This window comes from Biomphalaria glabrata, chromosome 16 (genome assembly GCF_947242115.1).
Source record: "Biomphalaria glabrata chromosome 16, xgBioGlab47.1, whole genome shotgun sequence".
NCBI classification, from domain to species: domain Eukaryota; kingdom Metazoa; phylum Mollusca; class Gastropoda; family Planorbidae; genus Biomphalaria; species Biomphalaria glabrata.
In genome coordinates this window covers 16,601,435-16,623,985 of record NC_074726.1, presented here as the reverse complement: position 1 = coordinate 16,623,985, position 22,551 = coordinate 16,601,435, and the positions used below count along the sequence as shown (strand labels likewise).

At 38.4% G+C, this 22,551-nt stretch overlaps 1 protein-coding gene across 6 annotated transcripts in view; it reads right to left on the bottom strand.

Moving 5' to 3' along the window:
• Positions 1-250: 250 nt before the first annotated feature.
• LOC106073242 (uncharacterized) overlaps positions 251-22,551 on the bottom strand; it is a 35,570-nt gene continuing 13,269 nt past the window's right edge. For 3 of the 6 annotated variants that reach the window (XM_056014195.1, XM_056014193.1, XM_056014194.1), the window contains 7 exons: positions 22,374-22,401; positions 22,188-22,247; positions 21,447-21,524; positions 19,935-20,027; positions 18,404-18,496; positions 12,822-12,897; positions 251-911 (listed from right to left, as the gene is read on the bottom strand). In XM_056014195.1, the coding sequence (XP_055870170.1) occupies positions 893-911; positions 12,822-12,897; positions 18,404-18,496; positions 19,935-20,027; positions 21,447-21,524; positions 22,188-22,247; positions 22,374-22,401 (447 nt within the window). In that variant the 3' untranslated portion in view covers positions 251-892. Of the gene's footprint in view, positions 912-11,409; positions 12,898-18,403; positions 18,497-19,934; positions 20,028-21,446; positions 21,525-22,187; positions 22,248-22,373; positions 22,402-22,551 lie in introns of those variants that run through there. The other 3 variants (XM_056014192.1, XM_056014191.1, XM_056014196.1) reach the window with 3 other exon arrangements.

Genomic DNA, 22,551 nt, shown 5'->3' with positions numbered 1-22,551 from the left:
ACATACATCTAAATCCAATCCACTAGATTATTCAAAAGCATTTTTACATAAATTAGTACCTGATATCTGTGACTACAGATTTCCTGGCGAACATTCTTTCATTAGACATTACTATTACCAAATGGTTACACATTAACACATCTCTCTACTGAGTCTATTCCTAGGCCTAGGTCTAAAACTCTTATTGAACCAAAACTTCTTTTCGCAAAGATAGTTTTATGCTTTAACACATAAAAATACAAATTATTGTCCATTCATTTCATATTTTAATCAAATTAACATTCAAATTTGTTTTTCTAAAGCATTTTTAATACATTCGTTTGCTGTTCACTAAAGCTGCGTAGCCGTGTTGAGATAGGCCTATATTCATTCATGAAAAAAGGTCACGCATGCGCAACACAGAATGAACTCTATAAAAGCAAATTTTTAACTCTAGATTAGTTTAGATTTAGATCTATGTCTACCTCAAGATCTACTTTATACTTTAACACATGAACATACAAAATAAAGTCTATTCATCTCAAATTTTAATCAAATATATGTAGGCCTACAAGCAAATGTTTTAATTTGAAAAACACATTCGCTTTACTTATTACATTATTATTTCGTTTAATTGTTTACAAAACACTCTCAGTGACTATATCGACAGTAATGCGCAAATAAAGACCCGCTGGTAACATATGTCTAGTATATATATATATATATGTTTAATAACGCTACATAAATGACACCCCATTAAAAGAAACTATTTCACATTTCTACTAGAACCGTATTTGTTGAACCTAATTTAATCATTTGTCATTGACAGATTGGATTTGATAGCTTGTATACCGAGGTCAATGCGTCACTCCTCATTTTTAGTTGACGTCTTGAGATTCAGCACTGCGTGACATCACCATCTGAAGAGACAACTGTTATGAACATAAAGATAAGAGAGTCGAAAACCATGTCCACTTAGTCTGGCTTTAATACACTGACTGACTACACAACACACATTTCATGAACACATTCTTACAGACGATTTACAAGCACATGTAAACATAAGAACGACAACCGATACAGAATATAATTTTCATAACATTCACCCCCGGTTCAAATAATGCTAACTAGTATTATAAACAACGAAAGAATTAAGTAAGTGCAGAATAATAATAGAGATTCAAGTAAACAAACAATGTGGAATAGCATGACATAATGTAACATGTTGATATAACATGGTAAATCAAATAGCTTATTAAAATATATCATGATAGATCAAATATCACATTAAAGTCAAGTCAACAAAACCAAGTGAAAGTAGTAAAATAAACAAATGTCATTTTGGAGACAAAACTGAATGTCAAAGTAAGAGCTCTAGTAAGCTGATGAGCTTTTACACTTTGTAGTTGGGCCTAGTTCTCCTTACTCTAAGATTGTATGTATGTGTAGTTACATCTGCTTGAGTTTCGGACGGTCTGGTTATGTCTTCGGTGGTGCTGGTGGTTTCTTCAGGCATAATAGAATCAGTAGGTTGATTCCTGGGAGGTGAGCTTTGGATGGGGCAGCCAATATCAAGCTCTGTTCTACTCTGATTCTCATTTTCTATAACTTTTTGTTCCTCCCTAGGGGCTAACATTCGTAATGAGACTGTTTCCTCTCGACCGTTTGGTGTTCGGATAACAGCGTACTGAGGGTTGCATGTTACCAAATCAACTTCCTCTGTTATGGGATCATATTTAGATGATCTAACGTTCTTCTTCAGCAGGACAGGACCAGGGCTGGTCAACCATGTTGGCAAGAATGTCTCGGAACCACTTCTTTGGTTGAACCCAAGAAGTCGTTCATGTTGTGTCCTGTTAGTCGCAGTGCATAGTAATGACCGGATGGATTGCAGAGCATCATTTAGTACTAGTTCCCATTTAGCTATGTCCAATTACTTAGAATGTAGAGCCAAGGTGATGGCTTTCCATAAGAGCCCGTTAAGTTTCTCTATTTGTCCGTTTCCTCACGGACTGTAAGGGGTCGTTCTACTGGTTGCCATTCCTCTCTCGTGGAGGAAATGCTGCACCTCTTTAGACATAAACGAAGTTCCCCTGTCAGTGAGGACGTACGCTGGAAATCCAATAGGGCAAATAGTTCATTGAGACATTTAACAACCGTAGAGGAAGACATATCGGGACATGCAAATGCAAATGGGAATCTAGAGAATTCATCTATAATGGTAAGTAGATATCTATTTCTTGAAACAGTAGGGAGAGGTCCCTTGAAATCCATACTAATTCTCTCAAAAGGTTGAGTTTCTTTAATCAGTTCTCAGGTCGGCTGTTTAAAAAAACGGGGCTTTAGTTTTGCACAAGCTAGACATTGTTCTATTACAGTTCTGACGTCATCTCAGGAAAATGGAAGATTTTTAGTCCTTACGTAGTGCAATAGTCGAGTAACGCCCGGGTGGCAAAGACTAGTGTGCAACATTTTAAGGTCATTGCGAGTGATGGCAGATAGATAGTTTCTGGTAAATGTACAGTGTTCTGCTTGCCAGGGCGATAGATGACGTCATAGTGGAAACACGAGAGTTCAAGTTTTCACCTTTGCATTTTTTCATTTTTAATTTTTCCTTTGTTTGACCTGTTATACATGAAAGAGACAGATCGCTGATCCGTAACAAGTGTGAACGCTTTACCAACTAAGAAATGTTTCCATTTCCTCAGCGACTCAACAATGGCATATGCTTCTTTCTCAACTGAAGAATGTTTTCTTTCACTTTTTGTTAATAAGCGAGAGAAGAAAGCAACGGGCCGGCCATCTTGGTTGAGGGTAGCCGCAATGGCTATATCAGAAGCATCCGTCTCAACGGTTAAAGGGCGATTCGGATCAATAGTATATACGGGGGCTTTTTCCAGCTCATTTTTCAAATTTTCAAATGTTTTTTGGACTTCTTCGGAGACAGGAAATAGTTGATTTCTTGTTAACAGGCTATAGGTTTCGGTCGTGTGATTCAGAGTCCATACCGCAGATGGTCACATTGTCCACATAAGCAAAAGTGTCAGTGAGTCGTTCTTCTTCGATGATTTTGTCAATCGTACGCTGAAAACAGGCGACTCCATTCGTAACGCCAAACGGAATCCGACGTAATTGATACAGTTTCCCACATGCTTCGAAGGCTGTGAACGGCCTTTCCTCTTCTTTTATAGGAATCTGATGGTATGCACTTTTCAGGTCTAAAGTGCTATATACAGAGTATTGCGAAATCTTCTCTGCCAGTTCGTCTGTTCTGAGCATAGGGTAGGCGTCTAGTAGAGTGAACCGGTTTATGGTTTGGCTGTAGTCCACAACCATTCTTTTCTTATGTCTGTCATTTGTTGTGACTAGGACTTGTGCACGCCAGGGAGATTTAGATAGTTCAATAATGTCATCCTTTATTAGTTGTTGAATTTCCTTCTCTATTAACTTTCTATCTGGAACTGAGTATCTGCGAGACCTTGTAGCCACTAGGGTACAGTTTGGTGACAGATTACTAAATAGGCTAGGAGCCTCTTTCTTCGCTGGCTGGAAAGCACTCAGGCATAACGATGGTTTCTGACCATCGAAAGGAATAAACAAGTTTTGGTGCAAACTTATAGAGTCAAGTCCAAGAATTACATCTGAGCATAAATTGTCTAGTAGAGAAAGTCTAACTCCCTCGTATCGTTCATTTTTGAGACGTATGTTAGCATAGATATGTCCTTAAGTGATTCGAGATAGATGGGTGGAAGCCATAAAGATTCTGTTGCCTGAGGAACACAGCTTTCACAGCTCCCAATGTCTACTAGGACTTTCAATAGCACATTGTTGATGCAAATAGGTATTGTAGATTTGTTTAGATTCATAGGCTGTACAGTAGCGATAGCCGAAACTGTTGAAGATCTAGATTTGCAAACTCTTTGAAAGTGACCCTTTTTGAAGCACTGATTGCATGTCACTTCCCTTGCAGGGCATTGAGAGCGGGGATGCTTAACCCTGCCTCAAAAATAACAGTTGCTAGCTAATGCATTTATTTCATGTGTGTGTGAATTGCTTGCACTTTGAGGAATCGTTACATTTGGCAAGGGTGAGGCCGAAAAATTGGTTAGAGTAGTTGCCGCGCAATTAGTTTCCGGCTGTAATGATTCATACTGTAATGAGTGCTGATAAGCATGTTCTAGTAAGCGAGCCTCCTCGAAGGCGTCCTTTAAACTCAAAACAGTCTTTTCAAGTAGACGTTTTCAAATGCTGTTGGACACTAGTCCATTGATAAACGAATCTCTAATCTTCTCGGTGTTGTTCAGCAGTCACCGCTTTGAAGTTGCAATCTTTGGATAGAATTCTTAATTTCTGCATGTAGGCATCTATCGTTTGACCTTGCTCTTGTTTGCAAGTAGCTAACCTGTGCCTAGCAAACACATTATTCTTTGGTTGAATGTAGATGCCATTTAGAGTCTGGATAGCTTCATCGCTGCCCAAACAGCACGTGTTTGTAGGAGAGTGCTCTTTATGTAGATCTCTCTCTACTTTATGATCATTTTAGTCTTTTTTTCAGCGTCTTGGTATACTTTGGATTATATAAGCTGAGGTCATCTACTCACTTACTATTGGGTTATTTGACATGAATGCTACTACAAGTACTCTAGAATTATCTACCTTTGTTACATTGAAGTTGGATTATACTGAACTTGCTCTATCGGATATTAAAGTATTATTTGTATTTCCATGGATAGCTGGAGGTGAAGTGTATGTGTTTAGTATTATTTAATTGTAACCCCTAATGAGCCAAGCAAAGAATAAATCTCTGACAAAGAGGAATTACATCTACAAACACTCCCACGGTCCACCGTGCATAAACAAATGAGTTTGAGATGCGGTGTGACATCATATACAATATACAGTACTAAAATATCAACAAGTAGCACATATTATGTAGATATTTGACTAACTATGTTGTTACACAAACTTTAGTTTTTGCAAAAAAGTCGAACCGCTTTAGATTTATCGCCCCCACCTCATTCCACCAAAACGGCAAAAAAAAAATCAAGGGGGTGATATAATATAAAAATGGGTTAAAATATTGTTACGAATGAACAGTGACGGGTAGAGGTCACTATGTGTGACCCCGGCGAGATGACACAGCACCGAGTGTTATCTGGAATCTATGCATGTAAACAAAGACAGGATGGGACGTGCCTCATGTGTTGTTCCAGAGGACGAACAGATTTACGAAGGGGGGCATTGTGACAAATAAACAGTGACAGTTAGAGGTCACTACGTGTGACCTCGGCGAGATGACACTGCAGCAGGCATACTCTGGAATCGACATGTATAAACAACAACAGGATGTGATGTTTCCTCCCATGTTGTTCCAGAGGGTACTAGCAGTGTTTTTGCAACAATAGACAAGCGATTAGGGACTCTTTATAAACCAGAGATGTTCATGTGAAAAGAGTCAGTACAGTCGTCGACACTGTTCTCTACTGTGCGAGACAGTAGAAGAGAGTGGACTTGAGCCGTTACAGTCGATACAGTCGATGTAAGACGTATACGCTACATGTTACAGTGACGAATTGTTATAGTTATAATTCAATAAAGTTATTTAAAGCTGGAAGTTGAGTCGTCAAGTTCTTTGCAGTGTTTCTTTTATTTGTGTGCCTAGTACATTTAGCCAGAAAATCAGAAATATGTAACAATTGGTGTCAGAAGTGGGATGTTTTCTGGCTGAAATGTCTTCGAGGAAACTACTTAACCAGCTGTTGGTCAAAGAATTAAGGCAAGAACTTCGTGAGAGAGGTCTGCAGCTCAATGGTAACAAAGAAACACTAACAGAACGCCTAAGACAGGCCCTTATTGAGGAAGATCAAGATCCAGATGAATACATATTTGAATTAAACCCAGATATGACAGAGGTCCTGAGTAACATGCAGGGCCAGATGGACTTAATGAAGGAGAGCCTCAAGAAAATAAACGCCATGAATGAAAACGTAAATGAACTGATGAGCTCTATGAACGAGAAGATTGACCAGAGAGTCAACACTGTGGAAAAAGAAATGAAAGAGATAAGGACTCATGTCCAAGAACAACTGAGTAAGGAACGGGGTACTAGAACAAAAACATTAGTGCCCGAAATCTCTGGGAAGATAAAGCCGCCTGTGTTTGATGGATCCATCTCATGGACTGTTTACAAAAGACAGTTTGAGGCAGCGGCCAAGGTTAATAACTGGAACACTGAAGAAGAGAAAGCGACTGCTCTGGTGTTAGCTTTAAGAGGGAAGGCAGCAGAACTGCTTCAGTCAATAACAAATCAACAAGATTACGCTGCCATTGTTAAGGCTATGGAGCTCCGTTACGGAGACGAACATTTACAAGAAGTTTATAGAGTTCAGTTGAAAACCCGACAACAACGCTCCGGTGAAACCTTGCAAGAGCTAGAGGCGGACATAGAACGTCTTGCTCATTTGGCATATCCAACAGCAGCACAAGACTTTCTGGACGTCATTATCACTGATGCATTCATTGATGCTATTCGAGATCCAGAACTGAAGAAGGCAATAAGAATCAGTGGTAAGCGCAAATCCAGCGAAGCTCTGGTCTACGCCCTCTCCTATGAAGCCGCCAAAGACGCCTCTAAGAATATCCATCATGGGCGTATGCTGGAAGTCCAAGAAGAAGATCTTACACAACTTCTCAGAAGGGTAACTGAAGTGCTAGAAGAACGCAGACCAAATAAGAAGCAAGAAGGACAGAATAGAACCAGTGTATGTTGTTGGAATTGTGGAGAACCTGGCCATCTACAAAGGAACTGCACGAGAAGATTTCCCCGACAAACAGAGTATCAGCACAGACCGGAGACAGATGCAAGGTCAGGTGCTCATGTCTACCAGGGAAACTAACTTTCGCCGGTTTTATGGGGCAAAAATCGGCGATCAAGAACATGACAGCCCCTGCAACTATAATTCCAGTCGCTGTGTTAGGGAAGAATAAAAGTCTGTACATCAATGGTAGAATTGGATCTCGAAATTACCGTTTTCTTCTAGATACTGGTGCCTCACGTTCAGTCATTCGTCCAGACATTGTCAAAAAGAACGAAATCAAGAGAGTGAACTCTTACTCCTTGAAGACGGCCAGTGGAGAGATGATGCCTATACATGGACTGACAAATATAAACTTTGAGCTCGGGCATCAGTCATTTATACATGAATTTCTGATCGCTAACATTACGGATGACTGTATTATTGGGCTCGATTTTATGCAGAAATGTGAATTCTCTCTGAACATCGGAGGTGGTACTTTGAAATGTGGTGATGTTGAGATTCCCTTGCTCGGGGATGAAGATGAAGAGAATGGTCAAATAAGAAGAATCCTTTTAACAGAAGATACAAGTTTGCCAGCTCAGTCTGAAGCAATTATCTGGGGAAAGTTAGAGCATGGTCAAACTGCAACGATGACGGCGATAGTGGAAGGCATTGAAAATGACAACAGCGGAATGGCAGTAGGAAAAACATTGGTCCTTGTCGGAAAAGATCAAAAGGTGCCCGTCAGAATCATGAACCTCGGCCTACAGGAGAGACATCTAGAGAAAGACAGCCCCATCGCAATATGTAATACTCTTGACCTGATAAGAAACTGTAATAATGATATCACGATCGTTAATTCCACCAAACCTTTCAATCCACAAATTACCAAGCTCCTGACAGAAATGAAAGTGAATTTATCAGATGAGCAGTTCAGCAAAGCGGAACAGTTGATCATTGAGTTTGAAGATATTCTGCCATCTGATGAAACAGACTGCGGACGGACAAACATGGTACAACATCGAATAGACACTGGAAACACCAGACCGATTCGACAGCCACCACGTCGCTTGCCGCTAGCAAAGCAACAAGAAGCTATGGACATGATAGAGGGCATGACGCAGCAAGGAATCATTGAGCCCTCAAATAGTCCTTGGTGTTCGCCTATTGTCTTAGTAAAGAAGAAGGATGGATCTATGCGATTTTGTGTAGATTACAGAGCTCTGAATGAAGTCACACATAAAGATAGTTATCCACTTCCTAGAATCGACGATACTTTGGACACGCTTGCAGGGTCCCAGGTATTTTCTACTCTCGACCTAAAGAGTGGGTATTGGCAAGTTGAAATGCATCCCAATGATAGAGAGAAAACCGCCTTCTCTGCTGGCAATGGCCTCTGGCAATTTACTGTGATGCCATTCGGTCTCTGCAACGCACCAGCCACCTTTGAACGATTGATGGAGAGGGTTTTACGAGGACTTCATTGGACTACATGCCTTGTTTACCTTGATGACATTATTGTCATTGGCAAAACTTTTGAAGAGCACCTTGCAAATCTGAAGGAAGTATTTCAACGGATAAGAAGTGCGGGAATGAGACTCAGCCCAAAGAAGTATTCCTTATTCAGGAAAAACGTTAAGTACCTTGGTCACATTGTGTCAAATGACGGAGTCAGCACTGACCCTGACAAAGTTGAGGCAGTGAAACGATGGCCTACGCCAAGTAATATCCATGAGCTGAGAAGTTTCTTGGGACTCTGTACATACTACCGACGTTTCGTGCCAAATTTCTCAAACATCTGTAAGGTCCTTCATCAACTGACAGAGCAAAAGAGGCCATTTATTTGGACATCTGAATGTCAAGAAGCTTTCGAGAGGCTGAAAAACACACTATCCTCATCACCAGTATTGGCCTACCTCATTCCAGGGAAGACATTCATACTCGACACAGATGCAAGCAACACTGGAATAGGCGCAGTCTTGTCCCAAAAGGTGGATGAAACTGAACGAGTCATCGCATACTTCAGTCGAAGCCTATCGAGAGCTGAAAGGAACTACTGTGTGACGAGACGTGAATTGCTGGCTGCTGTGGATGCATTAAAACATTTCCACAAGTACCTATACGGGCAGAAATTTATCTTAAGGTCAGATCACGCAGCTCTGCAATGGTTGCTTTCGTTTAAGAGCCCTGAAGGTCAGGTGGCAAGGTGGATCGAACGTCTTCAAACCTATGAATTTGAAACTAAGCACCGAAAAGGGCAAATTCACCAAAATGCTGATGCACTGTCTCGACGACCCTGCAAAACAGAATGTAAGCACTGCAAGAGGGCTGAAGAAAAGGAGGTAGCTGTCAATTGTCTTCGGCTCGGAGTAGATGTTTCCGGACCCTGGTGTGATAAAAGGATTCGAGAGGACCAAATGCAAGATGAAGATCTGGCTCCCATTCTTCTATGGAAAGAAGATGGACAACGGCCAGATTGGAAAGACATCTCTGAGAAGGGGGTAGCCACCAAGGCGTACTGGGCTCAGTGGGACTCGCTGACGTTAGTCAATGGTGTCATCAAAAGAGTTTGGGAATCTGCTGATGGAACATCCAATCGCCTTCAGCTGATGTTACCGAAGGTGAGAGTTGCTGAAGTACTGAAAGAGATGCATAATGGCGCTAGCGGATCTCATCTTGGTGTCAATAAGACTCTGGAAAAGGTTCGTCAGCGGTTCTACTGGTTCAGATATAGAGAGGATGTAGAGGAATGGTGTCGAAGGTGCGACATATGTGCGGCAGCAAAAGGCCCTCGACGCAAAACTAGGGGTCTTTTGCAACAGTATAATGTTGGTGTTCCATTCGAGAGGATCGCAATAGATGTAGCAGGCCCATTTCCTGAAACCAAGAAAGGAAACAAATACATTTTGGTAGTCATGGACTATTTCAGCAAATGGCCAGAAGCTTATGCCATACCAAATCAAGAAGCTATCACAGTGGCCGAAACACTCGTGGATAACTGGATCAGTCGCTTTGGTGTACCTAATGAGTTGCACTCTGACCAGGGCAGGAACTTCGAGTCCAAAGTTTTCCAGGAGATGTGCAAGACACTTGGCATCGAAAAGACTCACACGACAGCTCTCCATCCGCAATCTGATGGGATGGTGGAGCGATTCAACAGAACCCTAGAACAACATCTGTCTAAGGTTACTGATGACCGACAAGACGACTGGGACAGCCATATCCCCATGTTCCTCATGTCATACAGAGGATCCGTTCATAGCACCACAGGATATACCCCAGCGAAGATGTTATTTGGTCGTGAGCTTCGTCTACCATGTGACCTGTTATTTGGGATTCCGAGAGATACGCCAGTGTCTTCAACTGAATATGTCACCAATCTCCGAAGACGATTGGAGAATGCTCATGTATTGGCCCGCAGAAACATCAAGACCAACAGTGACCTGATGAAAACGAGGTATGACAAACGGGCCAATACGTCGGGGTTCCATGAGAATGATCTCGTGTGGCTCTATAACCCACAGAGACGAAAAGGCAGATCCCCGAAACTCCAAAGAGACTGGGAAGGTCCATACCGTGTCGTAAAAAGAATAAACGACGTGGTCTACCGGATACAGAAAAGTCCACGGTCCAAGCTGAAGGTTGTCCACGTTGACCGACTCCATCAGTACCGTGGTGAAATAGAATCTGTTCGGGACGAACAGATCTAAGAAGGGGGCAGTGTTACGAATGAACAGTGACAGGTAGAGGTCACTATGTGTGACCCCGGCGAGATGACACAGCACCGAGTGTTATCTGGAATCTATGCATGTAAACAAAGACAGGATGGGACGTGCCTCATGTGTTGTTCCAGAGGACGAACAGATTTACGAAGGGGGGCATTGTGACAAATGAACAGTGACAGTTAGAGGTCACTACGTGTGACCTCGGCGAGATGACACTGCAGCAGGCATACTCTGGAATCGACATGTATAAACAACAACAGGATGTGATGTTTCCTCCCATGTTGTTCCAGAGGGTACTAGCAGTGTTTTTGCAACAATAGACAAGCGATTAGGGACTCTTTATAAACCAGAGATGTTCATGTGAAAAGAGTCAGTACAGTCGTCGACGCTGTTCTCTACTGTGCGAGACAGTAGAAGAGAGTGGACTTGAGCCGTTACAGTCGATACAGTCGATGTAAGACGTATACGCTACATGTTACAGTGACGAATTGTTATAGTTATAATTCAATAAAGTTATTTAAAGCTGGAAGTTGAGTCGTCAAGTTCTTTGCAGTGTTTCTTTTATTTGTGTGCCTAGTACATTTAGCCAGAAAATCAGAAATATGTAACAATATAAATCGTATATTTCACACATAAAGCTCACTGATTCAGTTATGTATGTATCAAGAAATCTCTTAAACCACCAAATGGATTTGCTTGACATTTCGTATAGACGTTCTTTTTATCACTTGGGTGCTTATTTGTGCCTAAACACGTTTTAACTTATTCGCAGCCTTAACGCCGCAAACGCGAAACTTTTGTATTTCATTTTCGGTATTACTCCAAAAGGTTGCAGTCTATACACAAAACATAAATAGTATTTTTTTGAAAGCACATAAATAGACTTACGTATTATTTCTTCAACATATTTTATTTATTTTTCCCTAAAAAAAAGAAATAACTGTAAGTGCCTGAGTACAAAGGTTATAAAAAGAAAATGAAATCGATAATTTTAAACTCGCCATGGTGGACACTTTAAAAAGTGAACTAATAAAATGAAATTAATTATTTTTCCTCAGAAACATGAACTACATTTGAGGGCCTATTAAATGTATGTGTGTTTGCTTTGGGAAGGATTTCTGGTTTATTCTGTTTTTTGGGGGTGGGGACGAAAAGTAAATATTTCCATTTTGAATATTAAGGCTTCAAGAACAGTTCAGTATTGTAGTTCAGACTTTGTTGTTGTTGCGTGTTTGTGTAGGGAGGGCGAGGTTCTAATTTTCCCGCGACATCTCTGTGTCTGTCTTTGTGGGCTCATATCTCTTCAAGTCTCTAACGTTCAGGGGGAGACCATCACGATAAACAGGGTGCAGTGAAAGGGTGACGGCTGGAGAGAGAGAGGGGGAGAGAGCAGGAGGGAGAGAAAAGAGGGAGAGAAAAAGAGGGAGAGAAAAGGAGAGATGGAAGCTATAGGGGCAAGAATTACGTGGAGATAAATGAGTCAGTGAGAGTCAGCCTGTAAGCCTCAGAAATATTATAGACTCAACTATTGCTCAATTATTAGTAAATATATTTTAAAATTTCAATTATTTTTAGTCAACAAATAGAAAACCTAATCCTATAATAAAATAGATTATAGAGTTTAAAGTGTTACTGCTGGATTTGTTATACATACATATCATTTATACTTATTGACTTTATGAAACAAATCGTGTTTTTAATTGAAAAGTTTTGCCCCACAAAAAAACTGGCATCAGAATATAACTGTTGACTTCACATCCTTCATTGACTTTTGCAAAAGGTCACACACACACACAAATAGTTGGCTGTGATTGCCATTTTGATGAAATGAGATTTTTGTTTTCTGAAGATAAAACTTATGTTAGGCCTTTAATTTTTTTTTCTGGCACTTGAGCTCTTTTAGTTTGAAGTTATTAAATTTTTAAAAATCTGCGTTGCATTTTTTCCATTAAATAATTTGAACATTTGAAATCTATATTCCAAACAAGTTAACGATAAAATTAATTCAATTTGCTATTTAGAAAACTTATCATCTAAAACAGTTTCATTTACATTTTCCACCTCCAGAGAGACATACATTATTTCTACTTTGTTAGATAAGAATTGAAACGGCTGATTTGTAAGAAGCACTGTATTGCACATAGACTTAATGACATATTGGACACTTATCATTATATATACAATAAAACAAACTTGACAAAAGACGATACAGGCATTATGAAATTATTTTAGACAATAATGTTATTCTTTTTTTTCTAAAAAGTAAAAAATGGCCTAGTGTAAATTTATCATACGCAAGAATTGTATAAATCTGTATTACACATTTTGTATTTGTTTTTGACCTGGAGTTTTTGGAAAGCAATTCAGTGTTCTAAGTTTTGTACCTTTTCTTTTTCCTGAAATATAGATAATAGAAACAATGGTGACGTGATGAAATACTGATACAGAATAATTATATGATATATTTTGTTGTTAATAAATATAACAGTTAAATAGCAGGTGTCAAGAGAAATATTCTCACGAATAGCAGTAAGACATGGGTCTAATGTACTCTCAAGACATTCTATACTAATCAGACTTTTGTTTTCTCCCCATTGACCAGTTCAAGTGAATCTCAGGGTTTTTACTTTTCAATAAATGGATTTAGAAAGTCTCGAAATTGCCAAAATTAAAAAAAAAATTTAGAGCGAATGCACAAGTAAGTCATATGTCTAACGGTGAATTGATGAATACATAATGTAATTAAACATTTTCATTTCTTTTAAATAAATTGTTCATGTTCTTGTCTTTCCTGTGGTGAACTGGACAATTTAACAGAATTCGATGAAATATTTACAAATTGGGCAATTTGCTTTTAGCTTTTGTTATATAAAAAAAAAGAAAGAAAAACGTTTCTGTTTTGATATTTCACATACTGCACAGTTTTTACTGTCAAATTTCGATTGCTTGAACTAATAATTACTCATTTAATAACGAAACTTCCTGTAAAACAAGATCTAATAATTGGAATTAATGTAAAAACCCACAAGCCTAAAAAACCGCGCATTAAATACGACATTGAAAATTTCAAAGACCCAAACATTGTTGAATTGTTGGAGGCCAACGTGGGAAAGACATTTGCAGCTCTCAACCTTATACACAAGGACGTTAACTCACGGTTGCTGTCAGAACCGTATTACATGGGTCACTATCTGAGGTCCTAGGGGAAAGCGAACAAAGGCATGGGTTGCAAATGATTTCCTTGATTTATTTGATGCAAGAGAGAACTAAAAAAGGTTAATCCCTTGCTGGCAAAATAATAAAGTTAAACGAACAAAAGAAATACGCATGAAAATAAAATCAGCAAAAGAAAAATGGATCAGTTACCAGTGCATTAAAATCAATAGTAGCTTGAAAATAGGGAATCGAAAAAATAAGAAACATTCAAAGCTTTAACCAACACAAGACAAGCTAGAACCACAAGGAATAAAAACAATGATGGAACACTGAAGCAGCAGATGAGCTTAGCAGATGAGCTTAGAAGGTGGACAGAATGTTGCAAAGAAATGTATAACTTTGAGATAAATCCCAACTACAGTCTAATCAACAAACACCGTGGGACAACAGAGCCCTTGGCGAAACTCTAATACTAGAGACAGAAGTAGAGGAAGCAATAATTGGAATTAATAACATACCATCAGAACTTTTAAAACATAGTGGCACACATAAAATTAAATGTTTTAGAACAATCTGCCAGAAAATATGGGACGAAAAACAGGGCAAAAGAATGGGCATAATCTTGAATGATCTAGCTGCCTAAGAAAGGAAACTTGAGAATGCCAAAACTATTTAACGCTAAGTCTGATCAGTCATCGGAGCAAGATAATGCTCAAAAGACTGAAGAGAAAGGCCGAGGAGGTCCTTTCTGAAGACTTACTTAGGTCCTCCCGCGCCGTTCGGCGCATTGGGCGGCAAGCTGTCTCCATAATGATCTGTCACTGGCAATGTCTGAAGCCTCCTCCCACCTGGTGTCCACTGTTCTGAGGTCCCCCATAAAGGTGTGTCGCCAGGTAATACGAGGACGTCCCTGTTTGCGCTTTCCTCGTTTTGGCTTCCATGTTATCGCAACTCTTGGTATGCGTAATTCATTTTGACGTAGAACATGTCCCGCAAACCTCATGCGACGCTCAGTCACAACCTCACTAAGTGTTCTACTCCCAGTTCGGCATAGGATTTCCTTGTTTGAGATCCGGTCTGTGTAACTGACTCCCAAAATCCGTCTCAGCCATCTCTGTTGAGCCACATTTAGTCTTTTCTTAATTTTGACAGATGACTTCCACGTCTCACATGCATATGTAGCTGTTGGAATGACGATTGTGTTGAGAAGGTGTATTTTTGTCTCGAGTCCAATGGCTTGGATAGTCCAAATAGGCTGCAGCCTTTGGAAAATGCTCCCTGCCTTTCCTATTCGGCACGCTACATCATGGTAAGCATCTCCATCATTTGTTATGATGCTGCCAAGGTACGTGAACTTGTCCAGCTCTTCAAGCTTTGACTCGCCAAGTCTCACGGGGACACCCTTTGCCTTATATCCCACTCGCATAATTTTAGTCTTATCCAAGTTTATGCGGAGGCCAGTTTTGGGTGCCTCTCTGTCTAGGCTCTCCGTCATTTCTTGAATGGATTTATTTGTAGCCCCGAGTAGTGCAACATCATCAGCAAAGTCCAAGTCCGTCAATCGGAGTTGATCATGCCATGGAATACCAAAGGCAGTCTGGTTCATTGCTCTCCTCATTATGTAGTCGATGGCTAGGAGGAAAAGGAAGGGAGATAAGATGCACCCCTGTCTCACACCTGTCTCGATTGTAAAAAACTCTGTTGTTCCCTCTTCTGTTTTAATGCAGCAACTAGACTGACTGTAAAGGTGTCATAGGATCTGGACGAATTTTTCTGGGATACCGTATTCTCTAACTATTTTCCATAGTGATTCTCGGTGGACACTATCAAACGCTTTTTTGAAGTCCACGAAACTGATCGTTAGCCGTTGTTGGTACTCAAGACTTTGTTCTATGATATTTCGTAAAACGAAAATCTGCTCTGTACATGATCTGCCTCTTCGGAAACCTGCTTGTTCTTCTCTGAGCCTTTCATCTACTGACTGTTGAAGCCGTCTCAACAAAACAGTGCTGAAAACTTTGCCTGGGACAGAGAGGAGAGTAATGCCCCTCCAGTTGTTGCAGTCTGCCAAGTTGCCCTTTTTTGGAAGCTTTACAATTACTCCCTTTTGCCAGTACTCTGGGACTTTTGAAGTTCGCCAACAGAGATTTAAGAGATCAGTCATTCTGTTAACAATGCACTGTCCCCCATATTTTAGCATTTCTGCTGATATCATGTCTAGTCCTGGTGCTTTGTTATTCTTTAGCACTGCAATGGCCATGGTAACCTCCTCAGCAATTATTGGGTCTGTCTTGACCTTGAGATCATTGTCTGGAGAGGGGTCCTTGAATATGTAAGTTAGGTCTGGCGACAGTTGGTTAAGGGTCTCTTTAAAGTGCTCTACCCATCTTGCATCCTGTTCTTCTTTCGTTAACAAAGTTTTGCCTTGCTTGTCTTTTATTGGTGCCCCATGTCCACTATTTGCTCCAGTGAGATCTCGGACAATACGATGGAGGGTTTTTGTGTCATTTCTGCTTGCAGCTGCTTGTGCCTCTTGTCCCTTCTGCTCAATCCAGTCCCGTTTATCTTGCCGACAGCTTCTCTTTACTTTCAGATCTGCTTCCCTATAGGCTTCTTCCGCTAGGCTGCGATCCTGTGTTTCATTTTTCTGATCTCGTCTACGTTTGGCCTCTTTCCTCTCATCAATCAATTTCCATGTTCTGTCTTGTATCCACCGTTCCTTGTATGAACCTCGCCTCCTTCCGATAACTTCTTCCGCGCACCCAATAGTGGTATCTTTGAAGTTGGCTCACTCTTCTTCAAGGGTCAATATATCTGCAAGAGCCTCAAAGCGGTTCGTTAGTTTCAATTGGAACTGTGCTGCAGTATTGCCGTCTTTAAGCTTCTCTACATTAAATGGGCGGGGTCGTGTGGCTCGTTTTGGTTGGCGTTTCAATCGGAGCTTACATTTGCCACTGACAAGGTAGTGGTCTGAGCCGATATCAGCTCCTCTGCGGGTCCGCACGTCTAACAGAGATGACCTCTATCGTTTGGAGATGCAAATGTAATCTATCTCGTTGAAGGTTTCTCCATTTGGTGATCGCCATGTTTTTTTGTGTATTTGTTTGTGCTTAAAATATGTGTTTCCAATTGAAAGGCTGTTGGATGCGCAGAGAGAAATCAAGCGCTCGCCATTATCACTGATGTTTTCTGCAGAGCCATATGGTCCCATTACATATTCAAAGCCAGTTCGGTTGGGATTGATTTTGGCGTTAAAGTCTCCCATCAGTAGAATTAGGTCGTGAGTAGGTGTTTCATCAAGAGTGGTTTGTAGTTGATTATAGAAATTATCTTTGATGGTATCTTCTGCATCCTCTTTAGGGGAATAAGCTTGGATGGTAGTGACTTTAATTTGCTTTGTTTGGAGTCGAGCTGTAATGATGCGGTCACTGACCGGCTTCCAAGCAATTAGCGCTGAAGCTGCTATTTTAGACATGATGATTCCTACACCACCAATGTGCTCCTTGTCATGTCCTGAGTATATTATTGTCTTGCCATCATTGATTATTTGTCCACTTGATGTCCACCGCATCTCGCAGATCCCAAGGATGTCAAGCCGGTAAGAGTCAAACTCTCTTAAAAGTTGGGCCAGTTTACCGCATTGATTCAGGGTTCTTACATTCCACGTGCCTATAAGAGTCGGTTTCCTTGCGTTGAAAGACTTGCCATGTATCGGGTATTGGACTTCCAGTTGGCTTTGATCCAACACCATCATCAGGGTTTGGCCGCCCTCGCCGCATGTATAGTTTTCATTATGTGTCGAGTTTGCCGTTTCTGTAGCAAATTTTTTGACTTTTTCTTTCTCATCGGCTGAAACAAACATGACAATCAAATGTTTCTGAAGAACAGGTAGAGGATTCAGAGCAAGCAGAAGCACTGTTAACAAATATTTCACATCAGACTGTTAAAAGAAAAATGCCTTCAGCACCAAAAAGAAACTTATACACAACTTCATAGACTTCAAAAAAAGCTTTTGACCGGGTTTGGCATGATTGCATGCGGCACAAGTGATATCTGAAGAAGGAGAAACTCCTCAATACTGTGAAAAGATGAAAGCCAAGCTGGTTTGGTCATATTGTAAGACATGAGTCTCTTTAAGTCACCCTTCAAGGTACAGTCTTCAGAAGAAAAGCTGGCTGGATAAGTTAAAGAATGGACAGGCCTATCTCTTGATATCCTACTAAGAACAGCTGCTGACTGGGAAAATGGATGGATCTGGTTACTCGAACGAAAGTCAAGTGACAGATGATGATGATAATTAATAAATATAAGCAATGAAAATTAATAACTCTGCGAAGTGGGATTTTGTAAAAATAACATTAATAACTGTACATGTAATTTTGGCGATTTCATTTTTAATCCATTTTTCAGCAGCACAAACTCTCAGCTTTACCTGAACTGGTAAATAACGCAGCAGACTGCAAGCATGTGATGATTCAATTCCAGACATACAAATCTAGGCTAGGCTTTAATGTTAGGTCACTTTTTCATTTAGTGACTGTTAGAGTGCTTCTAGAAAAACGTTCAACAAAACATTTAATTTTCTTTTGAAAGATTTTCACATCTATCACTTAGCATTTATGGTTCACATGCGGCTTGACGGCTCGTCAATAAACGCTAAGGATTACATAAGCAATCAAATATATAAGGTTAGGTTATAGGAAACATTGTGAAAAAACGGAGGGACATAATGGGGTTCATATTTACCTTGCATTGCATTGATCGATCGATAATATTCTAATTGAGATTGTTTCTCTAATATTTCCTGTTCTAACTTTTTGACTTTTTCTTTCTCATCGGCTGAAACAAACATGACAATCAAATGTTGAGTTCAACAAAGCCAATCTTAACAAATCAAAATAACTAGGACCTGTACATTTTATATACAATTAATATTTACAATGTACAACACTGCAGCAGTAATGCTAAGTGGGGTGAACTATTTCTGTCTTTGGACCAACAGTTTCAGGCCTAGAAGGAAAAAATGCAATTTTCGAAAGCCCATTCCCCCTTCCCGTTCCACTCACTACGTTGTCTGGCATTTTGTCCTTTCAAAAAAAAAAAGGAAACATCCAATTAATTGTTTTATACAATGTCTACAAACGCAAGTTTCGCACCAAGGAGTGCTATTGATTAGTTATGCACAAAAAGAATTTAAATAGTGCTTAAAACGGAAGATAGTTTAATCATTTTAAGCATGTACCCATAGACATAAATCATAGACATATATACTATCTAGACTGGACATGGAGACTTTTTAACACTACAAAAAATGTCGTGAAATTTTTTTAGAAAGTTGGACCAAGGCGTTGTTTTGTAAAGTAGTTACAAGAAGTAAAGTTGTTCTTTTTTTAAACCCTAACCTATGTGTTGCATTCAGTCTGTTGATAAAGAATTAACATTTAAATATGATTACCTAGATCTTTCTAGATTATGTATCTAAAAATTGCAAAATAATAATTATGAGACGAGAGTCCTCTTATTTTTGATGTTCAATTACTAGATCTAGATTTAAAAATTAAACAATATGTTACATAGGTTAGGGTTAAAAAAAATACTTTGGCTCTTATAACTACTTTTAAAAAAAATTTCACGACATTTTTGGTAGTGTTACAAGATCTCCATGTCCAGTCTAGATATAATATATATATATAAGTCTATGGCATGTACTTTTTGTTATGTCGGCTTTATAAGCCACATTGGGTATTTATCGGGAAAAAATATCGATTTTGGTAAATTTTAACCACTGCTGTTTCGACTGAGAAAGGTGGTTAGTTGTTATAGGCACACAGAAAGCAATTGTAGTTTTTTTTTTATAATAATTTTCAATTTTTTTTTCGTTTACGACAAGTGGGAGAATTAGTAAATTTTTAAATTAGGGCATTTTGGGTTACTCCTCTGTTAGGTTGTTTCAGCCTCATACCGTTTTAGTTAAGTGGGCGCATCCATTGTCTTCCTAGACCGAAGGAGCCATATTGGAAACAATTAATATTGGGGAGGATAAAGTCCCTTAGGAGTATTACATGTTATCGGTATATGATATAGTATATGATGTGTGCTAGACACTAGCGTGTAAAGCTTATAGTTATTATTTGCAATTGACAGTCTGATAAATTTTTGTGTTTTGATCATTGGATACAAATTTCTTGGTCTATTTTAGACAACAATCACGTCACATAGGTACTTATCTTTGTTTAGAAAATACATTTATAAATAGACGTTCTGTTATCAGACTCACAAAGTTCTTGTTGTAAGTTATTATTTTCTTCTCTCAATAAAAAGCGTTCTGATGGTGAGGGTTGATGACTGTCTGCTGAAGAGTTATCAGCTCCTAGTTGTTATTGAGAATACAAAAGAATTATGGACCAAAAAAGTATTGACAAATAATTGATACTGATACAGGACATATTATGCTTCCTACATATCATGTTTAGATAATATTAATAATGTATAAGTTAGATCAGTGTTTCTCAAAATTTTGACGGTGGCGACCCACCTAAAAGAAGTTTTTTGTTCATGCTCCTTCATGTTTCTAATGTGTTCCATTTCAATGTAAACTTACAGTTTCATTTTGGGTGTCATTTAATGCTAATCAAACCGAGATTTAAAGTGTACATCTTACTTGGACAAAGTTTAAAGTGTACATCTTAATAGGATAAAGTTTTAAGTGTACATCTTACTTGGATAAAGTTTTAAGTGTACATCTTAATAGGATAAAGTTTTAAGTGTACATCTTACTTGGACAAAGTTTTAAGTGTACATCTTACTTGGATAAAGTTTTAAGTGTACATCTTAATAGGATAAAGTTTTAAGTGTACATCTTACTTGGACAAAGTTTAAAGTGTACATCTTAATAGGATAAAGTTTTAAGTGTACATCTTACTTGACAAAGTTTTAAGTGTACATCTTACTTGGACAAAGTTTAAAGTGTACATCTTAATAGGATAAAGTTTTAAGTGTACATCTTAATAGGATAAAGTTTTAAGTGTACATCTTACTTGGACAAAGTTTAAAGTGTAGATCTTAATAGGATAAAGTTTTAAGTGTACATTTTAATAGGATAAAGTTTTAAGTGTACATCTTACTTGACAAAGTTTAAAGTGTACATCTTACTTGGACAAAGTTTAAAGTGTACATCTTACTTGACAAAGTTTAAAGTGTACATCTTACTTGGACAAAGTTTAAAGTGTACATCTTACTTGACAAAGTTTAAAGTGTACATCTTAATAGGATAAAGTTTTTAAGTGTACATCTTACTTGGACAAAGTTTTAAGTGTACATCTTACTTGGACAAAAATGTAAGTGTACATCTTACTTGGACAAAGTTTAAAGTGTACATCTTAATAGGATAAAGTTTTAAGTGTACATCTTACTTGGACAAAGTTTAAAGTGTACATCTTACTTGGACAAAAATGTAAGTGTACATCTTACTTGGACAAAGTTTTAAGTGTACATCTTAATAGGATAAAGTTTTAAGTGTACATCTTACTTGGACAAAGTTTTAAGTGTACATCTTACTTGGACAAAAATTTAAGTGTACATCTTACTTGGACAAAGTTTTAAGTGTACATCTTAATAGGATAAAGTTTTAAGTGTACATCTTACTTGGACAAAGTTTTAAGTGTACATCTTACTTGGACAAAAATTTAAGTGTACATCTTACTTGGACAAAGTTTTAATTGCACATCTTACTTAGACAAAGTTTTAATTGCACATCTTACTTCGACAAAGTTTTAATTGCACATCTTACTTGGACAAAGTTCTCTGAGTTCATCCTCACATCTCTTGCGTCGTTCTTTTTCTTTATCATATTCTTTGATCATATGTTCTGTGTGGTCAGATATACACATTATTTATTTTTATTAATAGACTGACACTGAGGTCAAGTCATTTATAAATGTTGGAATAACTTTTCCATAACTATCTTGTAATGTTAGAGTTCTATTTGTTCTTAATATACGTTAAAAAAGTAAGAAAAACAATCTTATTTACAAAGCTTATATCAACTCACTCTGTCTGCATGTCTGTCTGGTAAAAAGTTTGTACACCTTATTTCTCCACACCCAATCTCGGATCAGCTGAAATTTTGCACAATTATTTCTTTTACCTGACAACACAAAAATCGATAATTAAAATTAGCTAACTAGTTAATTAACTATTGGAATTTAATAAATTAGTTTGATATGTCAAACAAGGGAAAGAAATTGTACTTCACTGATTTGTTGGTTATAAGTTGAATTGATCTCTCTCAAATTCAATTACATGACTGATCCAAAATAATTTATACTATTACACTTAGTATTAGCTTTGTTTTTTTCTAAGTATTTTTTTCTTGTGTTTCTTGCGTGTTATATGTTCTATTTGATTTTCAACTTTCTTTTGTCCTACTTATCAGGGAACTCCTGTATGCTGATGATGCTGTCATCACCTGTTTACCAGGGAACTCCTGTATGCTGATGATGCTGTCATCACCTGTTTACAAATGAATTACCTAATTTGACCTTGAGCTTCATGGATTCCTTGAAATAATGACTATAATTATAGAATGGCTCTGTTGGGAAAGACAAATAAAATTTTTTTTACTTTGCTTTAAAACAAAACATAGGAAACATAAAATTGTCTAGTGCTATAAAAATCATTTCAATTGGCTACAACATTCAAGGTTTCCAATATTTACTTTGTCTTGATGTATCTGACTCCAGTTCCTGTTTGAAAAGAAATAGCAACAAATGTTTTACAAACGTACTGTTCCAGAGTCAAATCTCATAGATAGCAGAATACAATAATACAATACATAATAGCATAATACAAGCTTCAAACATTTTCTCATAGATAGCATAATACAATAATACAAT